The following is a 24,836-nucleotide window of genomic DNA, read 5'->3' as shown; positions in this document are numbered from 1 at the left end:
GTATAAGTATTTGAGCTTGGCTCCAGCAGGCTTTGAACTGACTATTGTGGTTTGCTGTGAAGAGGTAAACTGTACAGGCATGCCTTCATTTTATTCCATTTCACTTTATTGTACTTCACAAAAATCACATTCTTTTCTTTTTTTGTACAAATTGAAGATTTGTGGCAACCATGCAATTAGCAAGTCTATTGGCATCATTTTCATTTGCTCACTTTGTGCCTGTGTGACATTTTGGTAATTCTCAAAATATTTCATACGTTTTCATTATTATGTTTGGCATGGTAATCTGGGATCAGTAACCTTTGACGTTACTATTGTAATTTGGGGGAGGGGAGCAGCATGAACAGCAAACTTAGTAAATAAATGTGTGTTCTGACTGCTCCTGTTTGCAACAGACCAGCTGTTTCCTCGTTTTTGTCCCTCTACTCAGGCCTCCTATTCCCTGAGACACAACAATATTGAAATTAGATCATTTAATAACTCTACAGTGGCTTCTAAGTGTTGAAGTGAAAGGAAGAGTTCCACATTTCTCACTTTAAATCAAAAGCTAGAAAGGACTAAGCTTAGTGAGGAAGGCATTCCAAAGCCAAGATAGGCTGCAAGCAAGGCCTCTCATGCTAAACAATTAGCCAAGCTGTGAATGCAAAGAAAAAGTTCTTGAAGAAAATAAAATATGCTACTCCAGTGAACACATGAATAATAAGAAAGGAAAACAGCCTTATTGCTATGGAGAAAGTTTTAGTAATCTGCATAAAAAAATCAAACCAGCCACAATATCCCTTTAAGCAAAAGCCTAATCCAAAGCAAGGCCCTAAGTCTTTTCAATTCTATGAAAGCTGAGAGGTAAGGAAGCTGCAGAAGAAAAATTTGCAGCTGGTAGAGGTTGGTTCATGAGGTTTAAAGAAAGAAGCTGTCTCTATGACATACAAGTGTGAGGTGAAGCAGCAACTGTGGATGGAGAAGCTGCAGCAAGTTATCCAGAAGATCTAGCTAAGATAGTTAACGAAGGTGGCTACACTAAACAACAGATTTTTAATTTAGATGAAACAGCGTTATGTTGAAAGAGGATGTCTTCTAGGACTTTTATAGCTAAAGAATTGAAGACAATGCCTGACTTCAAAGCTTCAAAGGAAAAGCTGACTCTCTTGTTAGGAGTTAATCTATCTGGTAACTTTAAGTTGAAGCCAATGCTCAATTACCATACTAAAAGTCCTAGGCCCCTTAAGAGTTATCCTAAATCTATTCGGTCTGTGCTCTGTAAATGGAACAACAAAGCCTGGATGACAGCGCATCTGTTTACAACAAAGTTTACTGGATATTTTAAGCCCACTGTTGAGACATACTGAGAAAAATAAAAGATTCTGTCCAAAATTTGATGGCTCACTGACAATGCACATGGTCACCCAAGAGCTCTGATGGAGATGGACAATGAAATCAATGTTGTTTTCATGCTTGCTAACACAACACCCATTCTGCAGCCCATGGATCAAGGAGTAATTTTGACTTTCAAGTTTTATTATTTAACAAACTAATTTCATAAAATTAGAGCTGCCATAGATAGTGACTCCTCTAATGGATCTGGCAAAAGTTGAAAACCTCTTTAAAGGATTCACCATCCTAGATGCCATTAAGAGTATTCATTATTCATGGGAAGAAATCAAAATATGAACATTAACGGGAGTTTGAATGAAGTTGATTCCAAACCTCATTGATAACTGCGAGGGGTTCAAGACCTCAGTGGAGGAAGTAACTTCAGACGTGATGAAAATATTAAAAGAACTAAAGTTACAAGTGGAGCCTGAAGATGTAACTAAATTACTGCAATATCGTGATAAAACTTCAACGAATGAAGAGTTGCTTCTTATGGATGAGCAAAATAAGTGGATTCTTGAGATGGAAGCTACTCCTGGTACAGATGCTGTGAAGACTGTTGAAATGACAACAAAAAATTTAGAAGATTACATACACTTAGTTGCAAAAGCAGCGGCGCAGTTTGTGAGGACTGAATACAATTTTGAAAGAAATTCTACAGTGGTAAAATGCTATGAAACAGCATCACATGCTACACAGAATTTTTTGTGAAAGGAAGAATCAATCAATGTGCCCAACTTCATTTTTGCTTTATTTTTAAAAATGAAGCACACCCTCCCAACCTTCAGCAACCAGCACCCTGCTCAGTCTCAGGCACCAACATGGAGGCCCCCCCAGCAAAGATGGTAACTCACTGAAGACTCAAGTGACGTTTAGCATATTTTAGCAATTAAATATCTTTAAATTAAAGTATGTACATTGTTTTATTAGATATAATGCTATTGCATACTTCATACACTACAGTATACTGTAAACATAACTTTTATATGTAGTGGGAAAACAAAAGATTTGTGTGACTCACTTTATTGTAGCATTCACTTTATTGCCATGGTCTGGGGAAAAACCTGCAATATCTCTGAGGTATGCATGTAGTTGAGTGTGTGCCATACCCATTTTGATGTTGGTGATGTTGTTTTCTTATTCACTCAATGTATAGGAGTCACTCAGCCAGTTCCTGGATGTTTATCACAGGGGATTTACCAATGTGTAGCTAGTTATAGGTTTTATGTGTCCATGGGAAAAGTTGTGTTACAAAGGCTAATATGTCACCATCTTGGATAAGTACCTTTCCGATAGCTTTAGAATCCAGTCACGTATTACACTGGTCCTCATACTTGAGAGTGTTTTAAAATCACCTGTTAGGACTTGGGAAAGTACAGATTCTTGGGTCCCACACCTAGAGTTTCTGATGTAGTTGCTTTCAATATTTGTTGAATTGATCCCTTCTCTGGTGTTCCACAAAATTGGTATTTTCCTTTAGTGCTTATATATTACTTCTTATATGTATATGAATACATATATATACATATATAATATATGTTTCCATTCTTATCATTTGTGTATTTTACATCTATAATATTAAGAACCACTTATCTGTACTCATCATAATGTAAAACATTAATGTGTTCCTTTCGGCATAATTTTCTTTCAAGTGATCATTTCTTCCATTTTAAAGGAAAAATATATTTTATTATAACCTATTTTTGGTATTTCAGTGGAAGTCTAAGTAATATGGAGCTTATTATACAGCACATATGAACTGACAAAAACTTCTTCCTCTAGTAAAGCCCAGAGCCTGATATAATTATTGGTTCTATGTGACTCTGTGTTTCTCAGGCTTTCTGAACTCTTTAGTACAATTTATGATTCTTTGTCACCTGGACAGGCACTCAGCTACTGATTCTGATTTAGTTGATGTAGGATAGGAGTGTATGCTTTATCCAGTTTCCCCTTGGATACCTTCATTCTGGCTGTGACTGTTTTCTTTTGTGAATTTCAGGAATACTTTCTCATTCCTACTTTGCAGTTCCTGTTTCTGTTCTCTTGCAAACACATTCTTAAGGTATTCTACGTAGACATATTTTGTTACAGAACTAATTTGGTGTCAAAAATTATTTTGGTCACAACAGGTCTGATAAGTTATATGCTTTGACCACTTTCTATATAGAAAGCTAAATATCTCTCATGGGACAGGATAGTTTAGCATGCCTCTTAGTAACATACTCTTTGGCAAAAGTAAAAAGACAATTCTCTCTCTCCCTTTCTCTCTCTCTCTCTCTCTCTCTCTCTCTCTCTCTCTCTCTCTCACACACACACACACACACACACATACAATAGCTATCATAGCTATTTAAGGTAAAACTATAAGAATACTGAAGCATTTGAAAATAGAAAAGTGGAATTTTAATATTTTTACTATTCATATTTTAATAGTTTTATATTATTTAAAAATCAATGTCCACTAGCCGCATTGTCAAAGGCAGGTGGTTAATTGAGTACACTAAACTTAAAATAAGATATGTGAAAGACCACATTTTTCAGATAATACTTAGCTGGATAATTCTTCAAAATTTTTAAATATAATGTTTATATTAACATAGGTTGACAGGTGTATAAATATTTTTATTGAGTTCTGATTAACTTCTATGGTGCTTGACAATTTACACTGTGTTGTGCCTTATTAAATCAAGAATGCTAAGTTAAGATGTTTAAAATAGCTCATTTGAAACAAACGAAAAAAATGATGTATGTTATATGCTCCAGCTTTTGTACTTGTGGGTTGCTATGCTATGTATTTTATGTTTTTAACTGAAAAATTGCACTTTTGCACTTTTAGTACACTCGACAACTTATGTCAGAGAAGCTGGGACATGGCTCAAGAACAGTCGACCCTGAACTTGATTGCCAGATTGATATATTACAAGATAACAAGAAAAAGTATGAAAATATTCTAAGATTGGCTCAGATGTTTTCCAACCATCTCTTCTACATGGTGCACACCCAAAAACAACTTGTACATGTATTTGCTGACTTAAGCCTGAAGTCACTAGATCTACATGTAAGATTATTTTATAATAGCTATAGGAATGGAGGGAAGGAAAGTGATAAATTGAAATAACGCTGAGATAATAGATTTAATTGGTAATTTATTAAATTCTTACTAAAATTAGAATTTATAAGATTGTCCTTAAGAAGTGCCAACTGAATCCTTGGAATGTGGGAATCCAATTATAGCCTCAAAGTTAGCATAAGTTGCATAAGTTCCTTCATGATATACATTAACTAAAATCATGAATGCGTAATAGTAATTTGAGAGAACTTTCTTTGTCTTATAGTGATACCTTTTATGTCTTCTCTGTTGCTTTCTCTACTTAAAACTACAAGTTCAGGTAACCCTCATCATTCAGGCTTTAATTTTAAATCTTTGATAATTAGTATATTAACCAAAATTTTTTATTGTGGTAAAATGTACAAAACACCTTTTTAATCATTTTAAAATTTACAATTCAGGGCATTTAGTGTGTTCAAAAATATGTGCAACTGGTACCAGGATCTGATTTTTTAATATTTTCATCATCCTAAAATGAAACCCCATAGCAATTAAGTAGTAATTTCCCATTTTTGTGTTCCTCAAGCCCCTGGAAATCAAAACTACTTTCTGTTTCTATGGATTCGTTCATTCTGACTATTCCATTAATATGAAATCTTACTGTATGTGGGTGTTAGTACCTTGCTTCCGTCATTTAGTATATATTGTCTTCAAGATTTATTCATGTTGTAACATCTATCAACAATTCATTCCTTTTTTGGCCCAAAATATTCCATTGTATGGATATATCACACATTTTTTCCATTCATCAGATGAGGTACATTTGGGCTTTTTCCACTTTTAACTATTGTAAAATATTGTTGCTATAAATATCCATATACACATTTACTTTAAACATTTGTTTTCAGTCCTTTGAGGTAAATAGGTAAGGATGCAATTGCTGTTTCCATCACCATATATTGGATCCCCTTTACCCTCATCTACCATCCCCCTACCCCCTTATCCTCTGGTAACCACTAAATTATTGTCTGTGTCTATGAGTTTTTGTTTCTTCATTTTGTCTTGTTCTTTTGTTGTTTTCATTTTTATATGCCACATATCAGTGAAATCATATGGTTCTCTACTTTTTCTGTCCTCTTCAATTTTTTGGAAGCATTTGAGAAGAATTGGCATGAATTCTTCTTCAAATGCTTGATAAAATTCAACAGTGAAACAATTTGATCCTGCACTTTTGTTTGTTGGGAGGTTTAGATTACTGATTCTATCTCCTTACTCATCATTAATATGTTCTGATTTTCTTATTCTTCATGACTCTTTCTGGTAGGTTGTATGCTTTTAGGAATTTAGCCATTTCTTCTAGGGTATCCAATTTGTTGGCACATAATTTTTAATAGTAGTCTCTCTGATTTTATACGTATTTATCTAGTGTCTGTTTTAATGTTCTCTTTCATTTGTGATTTTTAATATGCCTTCTCTTTTTTTCTCAATTGGTCTAGCTAAACATTTGTCAATTTTACCTTCTGAACAATAATTCTTAGATTTATTCATATTTTCTAATGTTTTCCTGGTACCTATTTCATTTATTTCTGCTCTCATTTTTAAATTTCATTTCTTCTGCTAACTTTGGGCTTTGTTGTTCTTCTTTTTCTAGTCCCTTGATGAGTAAAGTTAGACTCTTTATTTAAGATCTTTCCTTTTGTCATGTAGGCAATAATTGCTATAAATTTCCTTCTTAGACCTGCTCTTGCAGCTTCCCATATATTTTGCTATGTTGTTTCCATTTCATTTTTGTTTTCAAGATATTTTGTAATAGCCCTTTGACTTCTTGATCCATTGGATTTTTCACAAATGTTCTTCTTAATTTCCACATATTTATGAATTTTTCCAACTTTCCTTCTGTATTTATTTCTAGTTTTATACCATTGTGTTTGGAAAATATACTTGGTATAATTTCAGTCATCTTAAATTTGCTAAACTTGTTTTGTGACCTATCATATGCTCTATCCTGAAGAAAGCTGTGTATATGCTTGAGAATTATGTATACTCTGTTACATTTGGATGAAAAATTATGCATCTACTGTTAGTTCCAGGAGTTCCAAAGTATAAAATCCAATACTTCCTTGTAGATTTTCTGTCTGGATTTTCTATCCATTGCTGAAAGTGAGGTGGTTAGTCTCCTACTATTGTATTGTCTACTTCTTCATTTAATTCTGTTAGTATTTGCTTAATACATTTAGGTGCACCAATGTTTGGTGCACATATTTTTCAACTATATCTTCATGATTATTTGACCACTATATCATGTTATAACCTTTTTTTGTCTGTTGTTATTGTTTTGGGCTTAAAGTCTATTTTGTATAAGTATAGCTACATTTCCTTACTTTTGCTCTCCACTGTGTGCTGTATCTTTGTCTATCCCTTTACTCTGAGCCAGTGTGTGTCTTGAAAGCTGAAGTGAATCTTTTGTAGGTAGCATATAGTTGACTCTTGTTTTTTTGTTTGTTTGTTTGTTTGTTTGTTTGTTTTTGCCCATCCGGCCACTCTATGTCTTTTTTTTTTTTTTTTTAAGATTTTATTGGGGTAAGGGTTACAGGACTTTATTGGGGAACAGTGTGTACTTCCAGGACTTTTTTCCAAGTCAAGTTGTTGTCCTTTCAGTCTTAGTTGTGGAGGGCGCAGCTCAGCTCCAGGTCCAGTTGCTGTTGCTAGTAGCAGGGGCACAGCCCACCATCCCTTGGAACCAGCAACCTTGTGGTTGAGAGGACACACTCCAACCAACTGAGCCATCTGGGAGCTCAGTGGCAGCTCAGCTCAAGGTGCCGTGTTCAATCTTAGTTGCAGGGGGCGCTGCCCACCATCCCTTGTGGGACTCAAGGAATTGAACTGGCAATTTTGTGGTTGAGAGCCCACGCTCCAACCAACTGAACCATCCAGGAGGCAGCTCAGCTCAAGGTGCTGTGTTCAATCTTAGTTGCAGGGGGCAGAGCCCACCATCCTTTGCGGGACTCGAGGAGTTGAACCAGCAACGTTGTGGTTGAGAGCTTCCTGGCCCATGTGGGAATCGAACCGTCAGCCTTCAGAGTTAGGAGCATGGAGCTCCAACAGCCTGAGCTACCGGGCCAGCCCCTCTATGTCTTTTGATTGGAGAACTCAATCCATTTGCATTTAGAGTATTTATCGATAGGTAAGAACTTAGTAATTCCATCTTATTTATGATTTTCTTGCTCTTTTAAATTGCTCTTGTTCACTTTTGACTTTCTTGCTGCCTTTAAAAAATGATGATTGTTCTGTATTGGTATGCTTTGATGACCTTGCCTTTATCTTTTATGAATTTATTTTAGGTTTTCTATTTCTGGTTACTATGGGGCAGTCTATTTTATGCTCATAACAAATTAACTTCTTGTGTAAATTCTGCATTCAAAGAATTTACACAAGAAACTTAAAAATTTTTAATATGATAATAGAATTGTGGTTATGTAGTGCTTATGTGGTTATGTCCTTGTTCTTAGGAGATTAAGAAATGAAGTGTAGTAATGTCTACAGTTTACTCTTAACTGTTTTAGATAAAATGCATGTGTATGTGGGTGGAGAGAATAAATATGGCAAAATTTTGCAACTAAAAAAAAAAAATTAACTTCAGTCGCATACAAAATGTTTATACTTTTACTCTTCATCTTTTCTACTATTGATGGCACAATATACATATTTTATATTGTGTATCCATTAACAAATTGTAACTGTATTTGTTTTTAATACTTTTGTCCTTTAATCTTTATACTAGAAGTAACTCATTAGTACACCTCCATATTATAGCACTAGAGTACTTTGAATCTGACTATATGCTTTCCTTTACCAGTGTGTTGTATATTTTCAGGTGTTCTGATATACTAATTAGTGTTCTTTCATTTCAGCTTGAACTCTTTTTAGCATTTCTTGTAAGGCAGGTTTAGAAGCAATGAATTTCCTCAGCTTTTGTTTGCTAGTGAGAGTCTGTATGTTGCCTTTATTTCTGAAGGACAACTTCACTGGGTATAGTATCCTTGGTTGACAGTTTCTTACATTTTGCATTTTGAATTTGTCATCCCATTCAATCCTGGCCAAAGTCTCTGCAGCAAAATCTGCTGATAGCCTTATGGGTTTTCTTTAGTATGAGATAACTTTTTTCTCTTACTTCTTTTAAAATAATCTCTTTTTTTTTTTTTCAGATTTGTGGCTGTTTTATTTTAATGTATCTCAGAGAATATTGCTTTGGGTTGAAGTTTCAGGGTTAGCTATTAGCTTAATGTCCAAATTTCTCCCCAGATTTGGGGTGTTCTCAGTCATTATTTCTTTAAATAAGCGCTCTGCCCCATTCTCTCTCTTTTCTCCTTATGGGACTGCAATGATGCATACAGTGTTTTCCTTGGTGGTACCCCATTTGTCCCATATATTTATTTCTTTTCATTCTTTTTTATCCTTTTTGCTACTATGATGGATAATTTCAATTGACTTGTCTTCTAGCTCACAGATTCTTTTTATATGCTGTTTAAGTCTGCTGTTAAAGCTCTCTATTGAATTCTTTAGTTTGGTCTTTGTATTCTTCATTCCAAAATGTGTTTGGTTCTTTATGTTTCACTATCTTTCTTGTTGAACTTCTCGTCGTTTTGTTCTTGTATTGTTTTCCTGATATTGTTAAGTTGTTTATCTATGTTCTCTTATAGCTTTCTGAACATCTTTAGAACATTTTTTAAAAAGTCTTTGTGGGAAATTCCTGGATCTCCATTTCCTTGGGGCTAATTACTGAAAGTTTATTTCATTCCTTTGGTGGAGACATGTTTCCCCAATTCTCTGTGATCTTTGTAGCCTTCCATAAGTTTCTGCATATTTGAAAAAGTAGTTACCTCTTCCAGAGTTTATAGATTGACTTTGGTAAGGGAAGACTTCCACTTGCTGATAGAGATACACTGGAGAATGCAAAGATCCCAAGTCTAGTGGTGCAGGGTGCTCAGTGTGGGGCACATGGTGGCACCTTGTCTGGGTGGGCACAGTGTCTTATTAGCTCAGGCTGCTGTTGTCCATAGTATTGACAACTCTGTGGTGCTTGGCAAGAACTGGGTGGGGGCCACAGTGGCACCAAGGTTTGTTGGGGTCTTCATTGTTCTTTGAGGTGAAGTGGCTAGGGAGAACCAGGGAAGGCAGTATTGGTGACCAGTGCTAGTGGTGTGCACACACTCATCTGGGCCCCCCAGATGAGTGTGTGCACACCACTAGCACTGGTGCATTTGCCTATGTAGTGGCAGGGGATGGTTTTAGACACACGTGTAGTGGTTGGGACCAGGACAAACAGCAAGCACTAGTACCAAGCATGTGCTCACTGGTAGCTGTGGGGACTGTCCTGTCTGTATGTGGCCGTATAGCTTCCCCCTAGGTGTGTACACTGCAATGTGTGCTAGATGTGATTCTAAGAGCTTTATATTTATTACACATTCAATGCTCACAACAATATTAGACCATAAGTCCTATTGTGGTCCTCCTTTTACAGAAGTGGAAAGGAGGGACAGAGAGGTTGCATAGTTAACAAGTGATATCATTGGAACTTGAACCCAAAGAATCTTGCATTAATGTTTCTGCATTTAACCATCATGATATACAAAGCTGCATTACCATTTGACTACTTAGGTTTAGAGTACCTAAACTCTTACCTCTCTTCTCTTCTGATAAATGAATTTCCATTTCAGAAAACCCTATAGGTAACATTTTTAAAAGTAAGATTTTTATAGCAGTGAGAAACATGGGCTTTGAAACCAGCTATTCTTCTGAGCCAAAAATAATTTTTGTTTACCTGATTTTTTCAACAATCATTTAGTTACCTTTGATTTATTTCAATTTTCAATTATTTGAAAAGTGTAATTGAAAAAATATCACAATGGAAGGAGAACTGACTCTGGTGTGTGAACACACAATGTGATATATAGATGATATATTACAGAATTGTACCCTTGAAACCTATGTAACTTTACTAATAATTGTCACCCCAATAAACTTTAATTAATAAAAAAGAAAAAAAATCACAAAATTTTTTTAAAGTTAGATCTCTCCATATTGAATAACTTCCAATTAGTGGCTTTTTAGTCATATTTACTAATGCAATTATAAATAAGTAAATGTATGTTCTTTATTATAGAAAGAGTTTGGCAAAAATGCAGATACTCAGAGGCTGATGGTAAAAAATGGAGAAACTCTTTGTGTGGCCATTAATTCTTTCATTGAGAATGTCAACACTTTAGTGAACAAAACAATTGAAGACACTTTACTGACTGTGAAACAGTATGAAAATGCCAGGTAGGTAAAAATTTTCACTCTGTGGTCTCTTTATGACATAAAATAATTATGTATTTTAGTTTGCAGACAACAGAAATTGTCTCAAGCTGATATAGGCAAATAATTTATTGCTATTACCTTTGATAGCCCATGGAGTTAAAGAAGGTTGAAGAAAAAAATTTGGAAAACAGGCAGCAATTAGAGCCAATGTCATGTCACATTAGGATGATGCTAGCACTTAATTTTACTACTGCTATGGTAAATAATTTCTGAAGTAACTCCTGAATCTCTATATAATTATTTGGAAATTTATAGTCCTGAGTGATAATGTCTAATAAGTTGAGCCCAGGTCATGTGCTCATTCCCTTCCTGAATGGGCATGAGGAGATGGAAATTCTCCCAGCTCATTCCCTTAGAGGGTACTAGGGTTCTTTGTCTTATAGTTGGATGCTGGATGACCTTCCACAATCTTATCTAAGCTAACTTTCAACCTTATTTCTTTTCTTTTCTTTTTTTTTTTTTTTTAAGATGTTATTGGGGAAGGGGAACAGGACTTTTATTGGGGAACAGTGTGTATTCCGGGACTTTTACCAATTTCCAAGTCAAGTTGTTGTCCTTTCGATCTTAGTTGTGGAGGTTGCAGCTCAGCTCCAGGTCCAGTTGCCATTCTTAGTTGCAGGCGTGTAGCCCACCATCACTTGCAGAGTCGAACCGGCATCCTTGTGGTTAAGAGGACACGCTCCAACCAACTAAGCCATCCAGGAGCTCAGCAGCAGCTCAGCTTAAAGTGCCATGTTCAATCTTAGTTGCAGGAGGCAGAGCCCACCATGCCTTGTGGGAGTCGAGGAGTTGAACAGGGAAACTTGTGGTTGAGAGCCCACTGACCCATGTGGGAATTGAACTGGCAGCCTTCAGCATTAGGAGCATGGAGCTCCAACCACCTGAGTCACCGGGCTGGCCCTTCAACCTTATTTCTTACTGCTTGCAAATGTCACCTTTCCACAATATCCAAATTCATTATTTTAATCACTCTTGCATATAAAAAGATCATTTTGCCTCCAGGTTTTTCCTCATGTAAGCATCAATTCCCTCATCTTTTCTTTATCCAAATTATACTCAGCCTTCAACCCCTTTAGAGTTTTACCTTTAACATAATTACATTTCAATATAGGTTTATAGCATAATATTTTCAAGGTGTTTAGAGATAAATGAAGCACATATCATGCCATTTTATAAATGGAGAAATGAGGTTCAAAGAAATTGTTACATGCCTCTAGAAAGTGGCACACTTAATATAAATAGCATTCCCAAATTTTTAACACCTGATCTTCTTGTTTTTCCCTCCTGATGGCTCATTGATTTATTAACCTGATTTCTGATTAATTATTTTCCTTTGAATTTCTAAAATCCTTATTTTTTAAAGTGCTGTTGTATAATGATAAAGCTTTACATATAGGAAGCATAACTTGACTTTCCAGCCTCCTGCTCTAGATAATGATATGAGAAGTGATTATGAACTTTCTAAATTTATCTAATCTTTTTGCAGTGCATATTATTTAACTTCCTAAATAAGTAAAAACAAAAGTTACTTGGAAAAGTTAAGTTTTTATCTTTTTTTTTAATTTATTGGGGTGACAATTGTTAGTAAAATTACATAGATTTCAGGTGAACACACAATGGGATTTATAGATGATGTAATACAGAATTGTACACCTGAAATCTATGTAGTTTTTATCTTTTCACATAAATTAGATGTTTATGTTCCATGCTGTCTTTATCAGCTATTTAGCATTAATACTATATATACTTACTAATTAATCCTTTATGGAAAAATAGGTTTGATCCAAACAACAGTGGTTATCTAGTGAGAGAAGGGAGGGGTGAAATTGCATAAAGAAATTATGGAGAATTTGGGATTATGTTTTTATTCTCCTTTATGATTTAAATTATTTACAGTCAGTGCATTTAAAAATCAGAGGTAGAAATAAAAGAAGAAACAGGAATGTCTACCTACAAATGAACCCAATCTATATCACTCTCAGAAATTGATTTTCTGATCTCTGCTTATACATATCCATGGACATTGTCTTTCCCAAGGGTTTCCCTATCTGTATTTTAATTTTTTATTATTAAAAGTTCCACTTAAGTCTTTCCCAAATCTGCTCCTCTTTTGCTAAAATTGTTAGGCATTCATTATAGGTAACTTTCCTTTAACTACCATATTTATTTTAAACATTATTCTGTTCTACATGTTCAGAATATAAAAAAAAAAACTTTTGGTTATACATTTTAAAGTGTCTCTCCCACTCCATGACTTCCTACAATTGTGGGTGAGAAAGCCAGAGCATTTCAGATAAAGATTGTGTGAACCTATCCCCAATTCATTCTTTTGAAATTGGCCATCTATTCTGAAATATATTTTCGTTACACAGTGTGTAGTGAATATCTTTCTCTTCAGCCTACCAGGACCCTGAGTGCTTTTTTAAAATTACAGTAAAAGTTGTTATATTTAACAAAAAGCATTGTTAATTTACGCTATTAAAAATATATCACACTTAGATTTATCAAATTTTATAGCTGTTAGTGACCCAAGAGATCAACCTTCCTCTAACTTACAGAATAAAATAATGAGTTCAAGAGCAGTTCAATAATTTGTGAAATTTTGGTCACTTTTCAGAACCAAAATAGAATGTGAAGCTATCCAACTTTCTATTATTATTAAAGTAACCTGAAATCTAAACTAAATTAACATAAAATATTTGTACTCATTTATGCAAAATAATTTCAAATCTTATTATAATAAATCTATTAAAGCACAATGTGGAATAAGTTCATCTCAATTCACATGATACAGATTTATGTGAAACTTGTGAACTAAATTATAGATCAAATTATATGTTCTTCATAGCTGCTACATGAGGGAAATTTACTTGAGTACTTAAAAATGCAGGTTGCCATCTCATTTCATAAATAATCATTTTTCATTTAAAATACAATTTATGGTGTCATCCAATGACTTAATTTTGGATTTGATGACCCTTTCTGTGCATGAACTGGCTGTAAAATTGACTTGATGCAAAAATGAAGATAACTTCAAGACTGAAACACTGCTTACCATGTGACAAAGATTTTAAAAAAAAAATGCCAGAAGCTTTTAAGTTTCATATAGTCCCATTCGTTTATTTTAACTTTTACTTCCATTGCCTTTGGAGTCAAGTTCATAAAATGCTCTTTGAACCCAAGGTCCATAAGTTCTAACAATTGTCACCCCAATAAATTTAATAATAATAAAAAAAAAAGAAAAAAAGAAAAGCTGGAAAAAAAAATGCCAGATTGAAAATTTCTCAATAGTTGTATTTTCTTCTTTCAAAGGCAGAACACACTGATATTTAGGGTGAAGCCATCTGTTTGATCAGGATTTTTAAAAGTGCTAATAAAGGCAGATACCCAGAGGGCCTTTTAATTCTTCCTGTTATATATTGTGTATAACTAAAACTTCTGGTGCATTATGCATGGAAAAAAATTTTGAAAAACAAAATCATCAATAGATGAAGAAAAAGCATTGACAAAAGTCAAAATCAATTTATGATTAAAACTCAACAAAGTGGCAATAGACAAACGATAACACAATAAAGACCATATATGACATGCCCATATCTAGCATTATACTCAATGGTGAAAAGTTGAGAGATTTTCCTCTAAGATCAGGAATAAGACAAGGGTGCCCCCTCTCATTGCTTTTATTCAACAGTAGTGGAAGTCCTGGTCAGAGCAATTAAGGAATTAAAAGGCATTCAGTTGGGAAAGGAAGGAGTAAAATTGTCACTATTTGCATATGGTATGATATTATATAAGAAAACCCTAAAGACTTCACCAAAAAGCTGGTAAAACTAATAAATTCAGTAAAGTTGCAGGATATAAAATCAATGTGCAAAAATCTAATACATTTCAATGATTAATCACAAACTATCAGAAAGAGAAATTAAGAAAATAATTCCATTTACAATTACATCAAAAAAGAATAAAATACCTAGGAATAAACTTAAGCAGGGAGATGAAAGACCTGTACACTGAAAACTATGGGCTCCACGATTGCCTGGATTCTCTCCTCAGGCTTACTTAATCATAACTGGCTACTCTATTCAGTAATAGATGGGAAACCCTCCATACCTGGTACTGACTATGCTCTGGGGGCGATCAGCTCTTCCTGCTTATGCATAGCTGTGTTACACAGCTTCCAGGGGCTCTCAACAGCCCCTCTGACCAGATGGGACCAGGAGACACTCTCCCAAGCAGGTGGGTCTATGACTCAGCTCCTGTCTGGGTGAGGACAAACCAGGCTCTAGGGCCAGAAAGAACTCCTCATTTGAGTACACAAATCCAGCAGATCTGCACTCCATGAAGTTCCCTGGTCAGAGTGCACCACCACATTGTTTGTGCAGATGAGCAAAGCTGCTGATTGGAATGACTATTGGGGCCCTGAAGGTATGAACTTGGACTGCCAAGATTCTTGTGCGGATTGTTGCAAGCCCTTCCCCTCTTCTTCATCACAGCCACATTCCCAGTGGTTGAGCATTATACATATTTCCCTACAATCCTCATGGGATGAGAGCAGAGTAAGAGCTCCCATAAAGTGACCCACAATGCTAGGGGAGTTGGTTGTCCTCCCCTGGGCTCTCCATTCCCATTGGAGGAACTGGAGTCTCAGGGGAGGACTCTCCATGTGGTCCTGCATAGGCATGGGAGAGAGGCAATGCAGTCAGTGTGTAACAACTTCTCTTAACCTTCTGCTGCAGACTGTTTTAGTTTCTGTGGTACACTGGGTTGCTTCAGGCTCACCCCCATGTTCTAGAAGTTTCTCAGTGGTATCTTATTCATGGATACCGTGTTTCTTTTATCATTATAAAATGTCACTCTTTAGTAATATATTTTGTTTTAAAGTTCACTTTATCTGATATTAGTATAGCTAATCTATTTTTTTGTATTTATTGTTTGAATGGTCTATCTTTAAAATATTTTACTTTCAGTATGTATGTATCTTTGAATCTAAATTTTGTTTCCTATAAACAGAATATAGTTGACTTTTTTATCCAATCTGACAATCTCTGCATTTGATTGTATTTATTCATCCACATTTAACGTTTTATTATATAGCTTGATTTACACATGCCATTTTATCTTTGTTTCCTTTGTGTCTCATATCTTTTTGTGCTTCTACCTCACCTTACTGCTTTATTTTACATTATTGAATATTTTCTAATGTAGCATGTAATTTTACTATAGAGTTTTTCACTACATTTTAAAATTACTTTTAGTGGTTGCTCTAGGACTGACTATGTACATTTTAACTTATCAGAATCGGCTTCAGATTTATACTAGTTTAATTCTAGTACAACATAGAAATACTAATCCTATGTAGCTTTATTCAATTTTCTCTTTTGCAGTATTATTGTTATACATATTATATCTATTAGTGTTAAAAACTCAAGAATGAATTGTTGTAATTATGACTTTAGCATCTGTAGCTATTTCCTTAGCCCAATACACCTTTATTCCCACACAGCTACTTTGTGCTGTTGTTGACAAATACATTACATTTCAATATCTTATGGGTCTAATACCATATATAGATACTTCACACAATACTTTAAAAGTCACTTAACAGAAGAAAGAAGGAAAAATACATTTATGCTATTTTTTATATAATTACAAGTGTTCTCTTATTGGAGCTCTTTGTTTTTCATGTGGATCCAAATTATCATCTAGGATTACTCTTTTTTTTTTTTTAATTAAATTTATTGGGGTGACAATTGTTAGTAAAATTACATAGATTTCAGGTGTACAATTCTGTATTACATCATCTATAAATCCCATTGTGTGTTCATCACCCAGAGTCAGTTCTTCCATCACCATATATTCGATCCCCCTTACCCTCACCTAAGGAACCCTCATACACTGTAGGATTACTCTTTCAGCCTGAAATACTTTCTTTAATATTTCTTGTGAGGTAGTTCTGCCAGAAACAATTTTTTCAGTTTCTGATTATTTGAAAATGTTTTATTTTGCCTTCATTTTTGAAAGATAGCTTTACTGGATATAGAAGTTTTGGTTTAGATTTTTGTCTTAGAGCACTTTAAACGTGTTGTCCCATTGCCTTCTGTCCACAAGTATTCTCGCTTAGAAGTTAGCAATTAATGTATAGGGGTTCCCTAAAATGATGAGTTGTTATTTTTTTAACAATAACTTGAGTAATTTCCTCCTGCTAGTTTCAAGATTTTCTCCTTATCTTTGACTTTTAACATTTTTACTATGACATGTCTGTTTGTGGATCTCTTTGGACTTTATGGATCTATTTGGAGTTTGCTGTGCTTCCTGAATGTGTAGTTTAGTGTTTGTCAATACATTTGGGAAGTGTTCAGCCTTTAGTTGCTCAAATATATTTTTTATCCTCCTTTATGTCTCTACTCTCCTTCTGTTACTCCAGTTACTTGATTTTTGGTGCACTTAGTGCTGTCCCATATTTCTCTGATGTTCCATTCGTTTTTCTTCATTCATTTTTCTCTCTGTTCTTTGGATTGCATAATCTCTATTTATCTATCTTCAAGCTTATTCATTCTTTCTTCTTTTAGGTCAAATCTACTATTGAGCACCACTAGTGAATATTTCATTTTAGTTTTCCTACTTTTCAATCCAGAATTTCCATTTGGCTCTTTTTTTCTTACAATTTTTAAAATGATATTCTGTATTCAATATGACATTGTCATCATACCTTCCTTTACTTTATTCAAAGTTTTCTTTATTTCTTTAAATATATTTATAATAGGTATTTGGAAGTCTTTTTTCTCTTTTTTTAATTTTTATTAAATGTATTGGTGTGTCCTTGGTTAGTAACATTCTATAGGTTTCAAGTGTACAATCCTGTAATACATCATCTATATATTGCATTGTGTATTTACCACCCAGAGTCAGTTCTCCTTCCATCACCATATATCTTAAATCCAACATTAAATTTTTAACACAGGCAAGTATCTTTTGCCTGCTTTTATTCCAGTGTATAAGACACACTTTCCTGTTTCATTATTTTGTAGGGTTTTTGTTGTTGTTGTTGTTGTTGAGAACTGGATATTTTATATAATATATTGTAGCAACTCTGTGAGCTATCTTTTTACAGCCTTCTTCTCCACTCAAGAAAAATCACTGAACCAGGACTCTGGAGATAGAGGTAGGGATAATGGCATGCTTCTCTTTGAATGGCATGCCCACTTAGGAGCTCATCACTCAGTGGAGTAAAGGTAATATCTTGCGGTCTTCTCAACTTGTATCTCCTAGAGTAGTGACACCACCTTAGGAGCCAGGAAACAGGGGATCATGTCCCAGTATTTTCTGTGTCTATGCCTAAGGTAGAGTCTTCATTCCATTACGGTGAGTGGGAAGAAGAGAACCCTCACCTCTTGACCACACTCACCCAGAACTTAGATTCAGCAACACCTAGTTAGGAGCAAGATAATAAATACTACCAGGAAAAAAGACCTCTACCTCTGCACTGGTGAGGTCTGTGTTCTTGGGTATAGCAGTCTTAAATGGAGTTTCTGACTTATTCAATTTGGAGGGAGGAGAAAGGGAGTGGTCTTTGTTAAAATATCATACTCTTACTTTTCTATAGCATTTTCATAGATTTTCTTGAATAAATATTTCTTTATTTGCTATATACCCTTAGGACAATTTTCAGAGCCTTTAAGTGGTTGTTTTGTTGCTTTTGTTAAGTAATTTTCATTATTTTTTCTAAGGAGCAAGTCCATGTTTCTCTTCACACTGAAGTCAATCCATTTTTAGTTTCAGTTTCTAGCGTTGTACTAGCAAACAGAAGATTTTTATTTCCATGAAAGGGACTGATAAATTTATTCACAAATTACATTTACAATGTTATTTCTTTTTGCTATTTAATGTATGATTGATTCACAAAATAGGGTATAAAACTATGCTATAATTATTTGAATGAAGTTCAGCTTTGCAGGATGAACTTTGTAACACTGATTTCACTAAACTGAAGGTATTTTTGCTTCTTGTCTTAACCATGTGATGAATGGTTTTCTTTAGTTTTCTAAATATATTTGTAATGACTATTTTGAACTCTTTTTTTTTTCTTAAATAAATGTTACTGTGGCATTTTCACATGTTCTGAGATAGAAGGATATACTGGGTTTTGAGAGAGCATGCAGTGGTGGCAGTGGCAGGAGGTGCCTCTTTCAGCTGCTGGTAGAAAAATATGAGTGGAAGTTTCAGGGAGGAGATGATAATTCAGTTATAGCACGTGTTACTGTCATAGTATAAACGTAGATTTCATGAGAACCCATAGATTATACTTTATGCATCACTAAGCATGTGTGACATAGGTGATTCGTCTGACCCTCAATGTATCTTTAACGTGACTTCCTCTTAGCAGATACTTTACCAATATTATTTTGCTTGTCCACAGTTCACACCTGCTTTATCTTCACTAAAATTAGCTTTTCCACCACGTTGGGATTGATCATATGACTGTATTACTATTAAGTTGTCAAATTCAGTCCTTAAAACTAGTTTTAAAATTTTGTGGTTTTCACTTGCCATTTAATACTGTTGTGTAGAGAGAGATAGTTATGAAATAAGATAAATAGCCTTTTATCTTTCCCATGTTAATAACTGTTTTACTCACAGAAATAAATGACTTAAAAGATCCCTGGTATATGATATGTATGAATAAATCAGTGTGAATTTTCCTCCTTTGTACTAAATGTATTGTACTCTGTTTCTGTGATCCTCCACTTTTTTCTCTTTTAAGAATTGAATATGATGCATATCGCACTGATTTAGAAGAACTGAGTCATGGAATTGTGGGCCCACACAGTTTGCCAAAGATTGAGCAGTCAAAGCTTCTCTTCCAAACATATAAGGAAAAATATGAGCAAATGCGCAATGATGTTGTTATCAAACTCAAGTTTCTGGAAGAACACAAGGTAAATTTATTTTTTAACTTCTGAGATCTTTCTGGAAAATTTAAAATGAGATCACCAGGACAAAGGAGACTACACAGAAAGATTTGATGGTTCTTTTATTCTCTTTTATGAGACTCACAGTAAAGAATTCCAGTCACAATTAATGATGAGTCTTTAAAAGTACACAAAGTATACTTTCCTTTCTGTCCAAAGAGATATCACCAGTTCCACTATCCACACTTTTATACTTGACAATTAGCAAAAAAGTATCTTATATTTAAATATGGACTGGGTAGCAATTACTTTTAAAAATTTAATTATGCCAAATTGCATTCTAAATTGTATTTAAAAATCTTGATGCTTGTTACAGCTTATGTAATGGATCAATGCAGATTTGAGGGGAAAAAAGCATTCTTCCCACTGAAGAATGGCAAGTGGTCTAATTTGCAAGCATGCATTTATATACCTATAAGACATATATTCAGAAATCAACTGTCAACATTTCTTTTTTTTTTTTAAATCCACATTTTTATTGTTAGATTCATTTATTAGATAGTTAGACATAAAATTACATTTTCAATAAACAAAATCAGAACCAACATAAAAGAGGAGAAAAAAATACAAATATTGAGCATATTGTTTTTGAAAGTATGCATACAAATGATTAACCTAGGTAAGCACTACTACCTTCATAACTTGATTGTTCCACACTTTTTTTAAAATTTATTTATTTATTTTAAATTAGTTTCAGGTGCACAAGACAAGGCAAAACTTACACGTTTATCATTTATATCCCTCACACTGTGTGAACCCCCCTCCCCCCATCCACTATCCCTCTGTACGTTCCCCAAATTAATTTTCAAACCCCCATGACCATCTTGTGGTTACCGACTATTTTTCAAAACCTCTCACCTTCCCCTTATCCCCACCCCCCCCGCCCCTCTAGCAACCCTCTGTTTTTCCTCCATGTTTCCAAAACTGTCTCTGATTAGTTCATTCACTTATTCTTTTCTTTAGATTCCGCATATAAGTGAGATCATATGGTATTTGTCTTTCTCTTTCTGACTTATTTCACTTAACATAATGTTCTCTAGGTCCATCCATGTTGTTGCAAATGGTAAGATTTCTTTCTTCTTTATGGCTGCGTAATACTCCATTGTATAAATGTACCACAGTTTCTTAATCCAGTCATCTACTGATGGGCATTTCGGTTGTTTCCAGGTCTTGGCTATTGTGTATAGTGCTGCAATAAACATAGGAGAAGAGTCTGATAAAACTTTTGTAGGTTTTGCCTGGAAATGGCTTGATGTCCAGCTCCTGGGTTACTGTATAGGTAGAAGACGTTTCTGTCATTTCGTGCAGTCTGTGTTTTGTGTGAAAACTGTAGTCGTGCAAATGAGAGAGCTAAGAGTGAGTGATGTGCAAGTTAGGAGAGCAGAGTCCCTGTGGGGATACCATCTTGGCATTGCACATAAGCAGTCCCTCTTCAGTGCCCTTCACACTTTTGAAGTCATCACATGCCTTCAGCCACAGTTTCTGCCAGTAAATAATTTTAAAATTTTTGTGCAGTATACCCAAAGGCAGCAATATTTATAACACCCTTCATCACATGAAATTTCTTCCTTAAATTCCCAAGAAAGTGTCTGCTGATACCCTCCGTTTTCTCTTCCATTTCATTACAGTCTCTGCTCACTGCCATAATATCTTCACTTTTCCCTTCAGAATGACACATTTCCTTGGGACATCATAACACCTCCAGCATGATCACTGGTACATCTTTGTCACCAATTAGGGTTCAAAACTCTTTAGGGGAAAAAAGTAACAATGATACACAGGAAGCCCTCAGAAAATGGTCAGATTTCCCAGAGACATTCAATTTGAGGAAATAAATTATAGTGCCACCTGGTAGTACTCAATGACTTAGTGCAAAGATAGAAAAGTACTTGTTCTACTCTGCTGGATGACAGGCTATGAGAGAAATATCTATCATCTGCTATGTTCAGCACTAAGAAGGACATAAACATATTAATATATGAAATCTATATTGTACATACAAAATACTTTGAATATCTGCCCTATAATAAATCAGACAAATACTGAAACAACTTTGCTACCATTGTATGGTCTGCTGTCCATAATCTGAATTGTAAAAAAGAAATATACCTAATTTAAAGGTTAAATATGTCTTCAGATTGAGAAATTACTGAAGAAATACAAAAGTATTTTAAGCAGCAACAATGGTTCTGCCTAGCATCCAGGATTATGGGTAATCTTTTTCTTTCTATGTGCCAGAAAATATTTTATCCTGGAAAGAATCTCTAGGCTATTGGTATATACCATGGTTTAGAAGAAGAAAGGAAGTATAAGCATGAAAACTAGCGAGAAAACTTTTACAGCAGGATCAAATGACTAAGATGCAGAACTAGGGTAATTGCAATGGCAATAGAAAGGACAGATGTAGACGGTGATTTATTTCTTGCCTCCTTAACTGGGAAAATAATGGTACCATTGACAGAGACTGGAAAATCAAAACAGGACTCCGGTTTAGCTTTTGTAGGAGTGGTACTTGGGATGCATGGAAAAGGGACAAAAGATAGTTCTACTAGACCTGTATTGAGTTTGAGATAATGACAAGTTATTCAAAAGGAAACAACTAGTAAAAGTTAAAAATATGAGTTTATAGTTTGGGTGAGTGGTCAGTGTTTCAACTACTTGTTATTATTGCATAGTTTATCTTTGTTTTTGATGTTGTTAAGCAACTTTTACACTTTATATTTACACCTTTAAAAATGAGGGCATGGGACTATGAACTTTAGGTGATAATGATGTGTCAGTGTAGGTTCATCAATTGTAACAAATATACCGCTTTGCTGGGGGAAGTTGATAACGGGGGGAGGTTCTGCATATGTGGGGGCAAAGGGAGTATATGGGAAATCTCTGTACCCTCTGCTCAATATTTCTGTAAATCTAGAATTGCTCTAAAAATAAAATCTAATAAAGAATAAAAATAATAAAAATAAATGAGGGGATGGGAAAGAAGCACAATCTTTAGCCTAAAACATGACTGTCATCCTATTTGCTTTCTTCACGGTTTGTATTGCACTAACGCAAAACCAAGTTTTTTCTTGTTTTCATAAATTTGAGCTGAAACAAAAACAAAATTGGTTTAATTTTGTCAATCACATAAGTGAATTATTTAACTACTTGTTTGTTAAGCTACATATAAAAGGTAATTTCAACAAAAACATTATACACTTCCTACTTACTTAATCATAATATACTCAATATTTTTAAAACCTAAAGTTTTCTGAATATCAGTGATTGTGCTTTTGCACAGTTGGTTAATGTCCTTAAGGCTACCACAGGAAATGGAGCTGTTTTTTTGTTACTTTGTTAAATCATATCTCTTGATATGAAAGAAGATTTAAGCAATTGAAAATTAGTATCATATTAGCTTTAAGTAAATTAAAATAATGAGAAATTTCTGCTGCCACTTGTTTGATTGTTTACAAACTATATACAGAGTAATCCTGTATCTGCAACGATTGAGCCCACTGAATTTTATATATAACCTGGTCTTAATAATGTCCTAACTTTTATAGCACAGATGGTACAGAAATTAGTATTCATATAACTCTACATCTTCCACATTATCTTGTACACAGTTGGTTTGATAGGAGAATTTGGTGATCTTTTTAAACTAATGCATTGACTAATATTTGGAAATTGTTTGCACTATATTTAACTTTTTTAACTGATTTGAATTTATTTTTTTCACTCCAAGTAAGATGGGGAATTAAAATGCTATCAGACTCAGTAATCCTGCAAGCAGTTTACAGCTTACATATATGAAACACTCTATAATCATCAAACTTAGCTTTTGGAGAGTTAAAGTACACAGTAAATAATCTTAAATTCCACTGTCCATTGTAATGCTAATTTTTCACTTTTCTTTCTCCTTGTGCACAGGTTAAAGTACTGCGCAATCAGCTAGTCCTTTTTCATGATGCCATTTCTGCTTATTCTGTTGGGAATCAGAGACAGCTTGAAGAGACACTGGCACGGTTCCACATCAAATGAAAACTCCAGGAGAAAAAGCCACATCTTGGTTTGAAGAACACTAGTAACAGCAGAAAAAAATAAAAACGTTATTTTACCAAACAAGTTTAAGAGTTATTGAAGTACATTTGGGGGAATGAGAGATAGCTTTGCTATTTTCAGACAAACATCTCATTATTTTTAGTTATTTAAATCAACACAAGTTCATTTTCTTACAGTTTTGAGGGACAAGAATCTGTCATGGCTTCCCTGTATTCTCTACTCAGTATCTCACACTAAATATGCCAGCTGACTCCCTGTTCTCATCTGTGCCTTGGAGTCTGTTTCCAAGCTCATTCAGATTGTTGGCACAATGCAGTTTCTTTTGCTTGTAGGACTGAGGTAACCAGTACCTTGTGGGCTATTAGCCAGGGACCTCTCGCAACTTTCTTCACACATGAGTCCTTCCATCTTCACACCAGCAAATATGTGTTGAATCCTCCTCACACTCCAATCCTCCATTACTTCCCTCAACTTTTAAAGGGCTCAGTAAACAGATCAGATCCACAAGGATAATATATCTACCTGAAGCTCAACTCATTTGGGACTTTAATGACATCTGCAAACTCTCTTCACAGCAATATGTCCATTAGTGTTTGGTTGAATAACTAGGAGACAGGAATCTTGCATGGGCCACCAAAGATGGTAGAGGGGTGGTGCAAAGGCTGGACATGCTTCATGACATCTCTGAAAGGTCCTCAGAGCTCCAGAGTTCCCTGTAGATTTGGCTGAGGCTCTGGATATGACTGCATCAGAGCTGTGCTATATTTCTTACCAACCACGTGTCCTTTGTTTACCCATAGGGGTTCGTCCCAAAAGTGTACCCACAACATTTTCTTGCACATAAATCTCCATCTCAGGGTCTGCATTCCAGGGAAGCTGGTCTGCAACAGTTGGTATTGGTTATGAGTTCAAACTATTATTTCCAGTTATTAGATACAATCACAGGATTTCTTTATCCTTTCTCCCTCTCCATATTTATAACTCCCTTCTCTGACACTGGGAAACCTGGCTCCTATTATTCATGATATATTCATTTATTT

General features: G+C 34.8%; 1 protein-coding gene across 1 annotated transcript in view; it reads left to right on the top strand.

Annotated features, from left to right (window-relative positions):
• The window catches only part of LOC109439251 (arfaptin-1-like), a 36,147-nt gene extending 12,328 nt beyond the window's left edge, over window positions 1–23,819 (top strand). Inside the window, 5 exon segments of the mRNA XM_088794771.1 lie at window positions 4,208–4,429; window positions 10,584–10,741; window positions 19,542–19,716; window positions 23,665–23,770; window positions 23,773–23,819. Of these exon segments, the coding sequence (XP_088650897.1) occupies window positions 4,208–4,429; window positions 10,584–10,741; window positions 19,542–19,716; window positions 23,665–23,770; window positions 23,773–23,819 (708 nt within the window).
• Window positions 23,820–24,836: the final 1,017 nt, after the last annotated feature.

The sequence above is a fragment of the Rhinolophus sinicus genome, chromosome 18, assembly GCF_057876585.1.
Source record: "Rhinolophus sinicus isolate RSI-liver-muscle chromosome 18, RSI-T2T, whole genome shotgun sequence".
NCBI lineage: Eukaryota > Metazoa > Chordata > Mammalia > Chiroptera > Rhinolophidae > Rhinolophus > Rhinolophus sinicus.
Note: the sequence above shows the minus strand (reverse complement) of the source record. Positions and strands in the feature narration are given on the sequence as shown.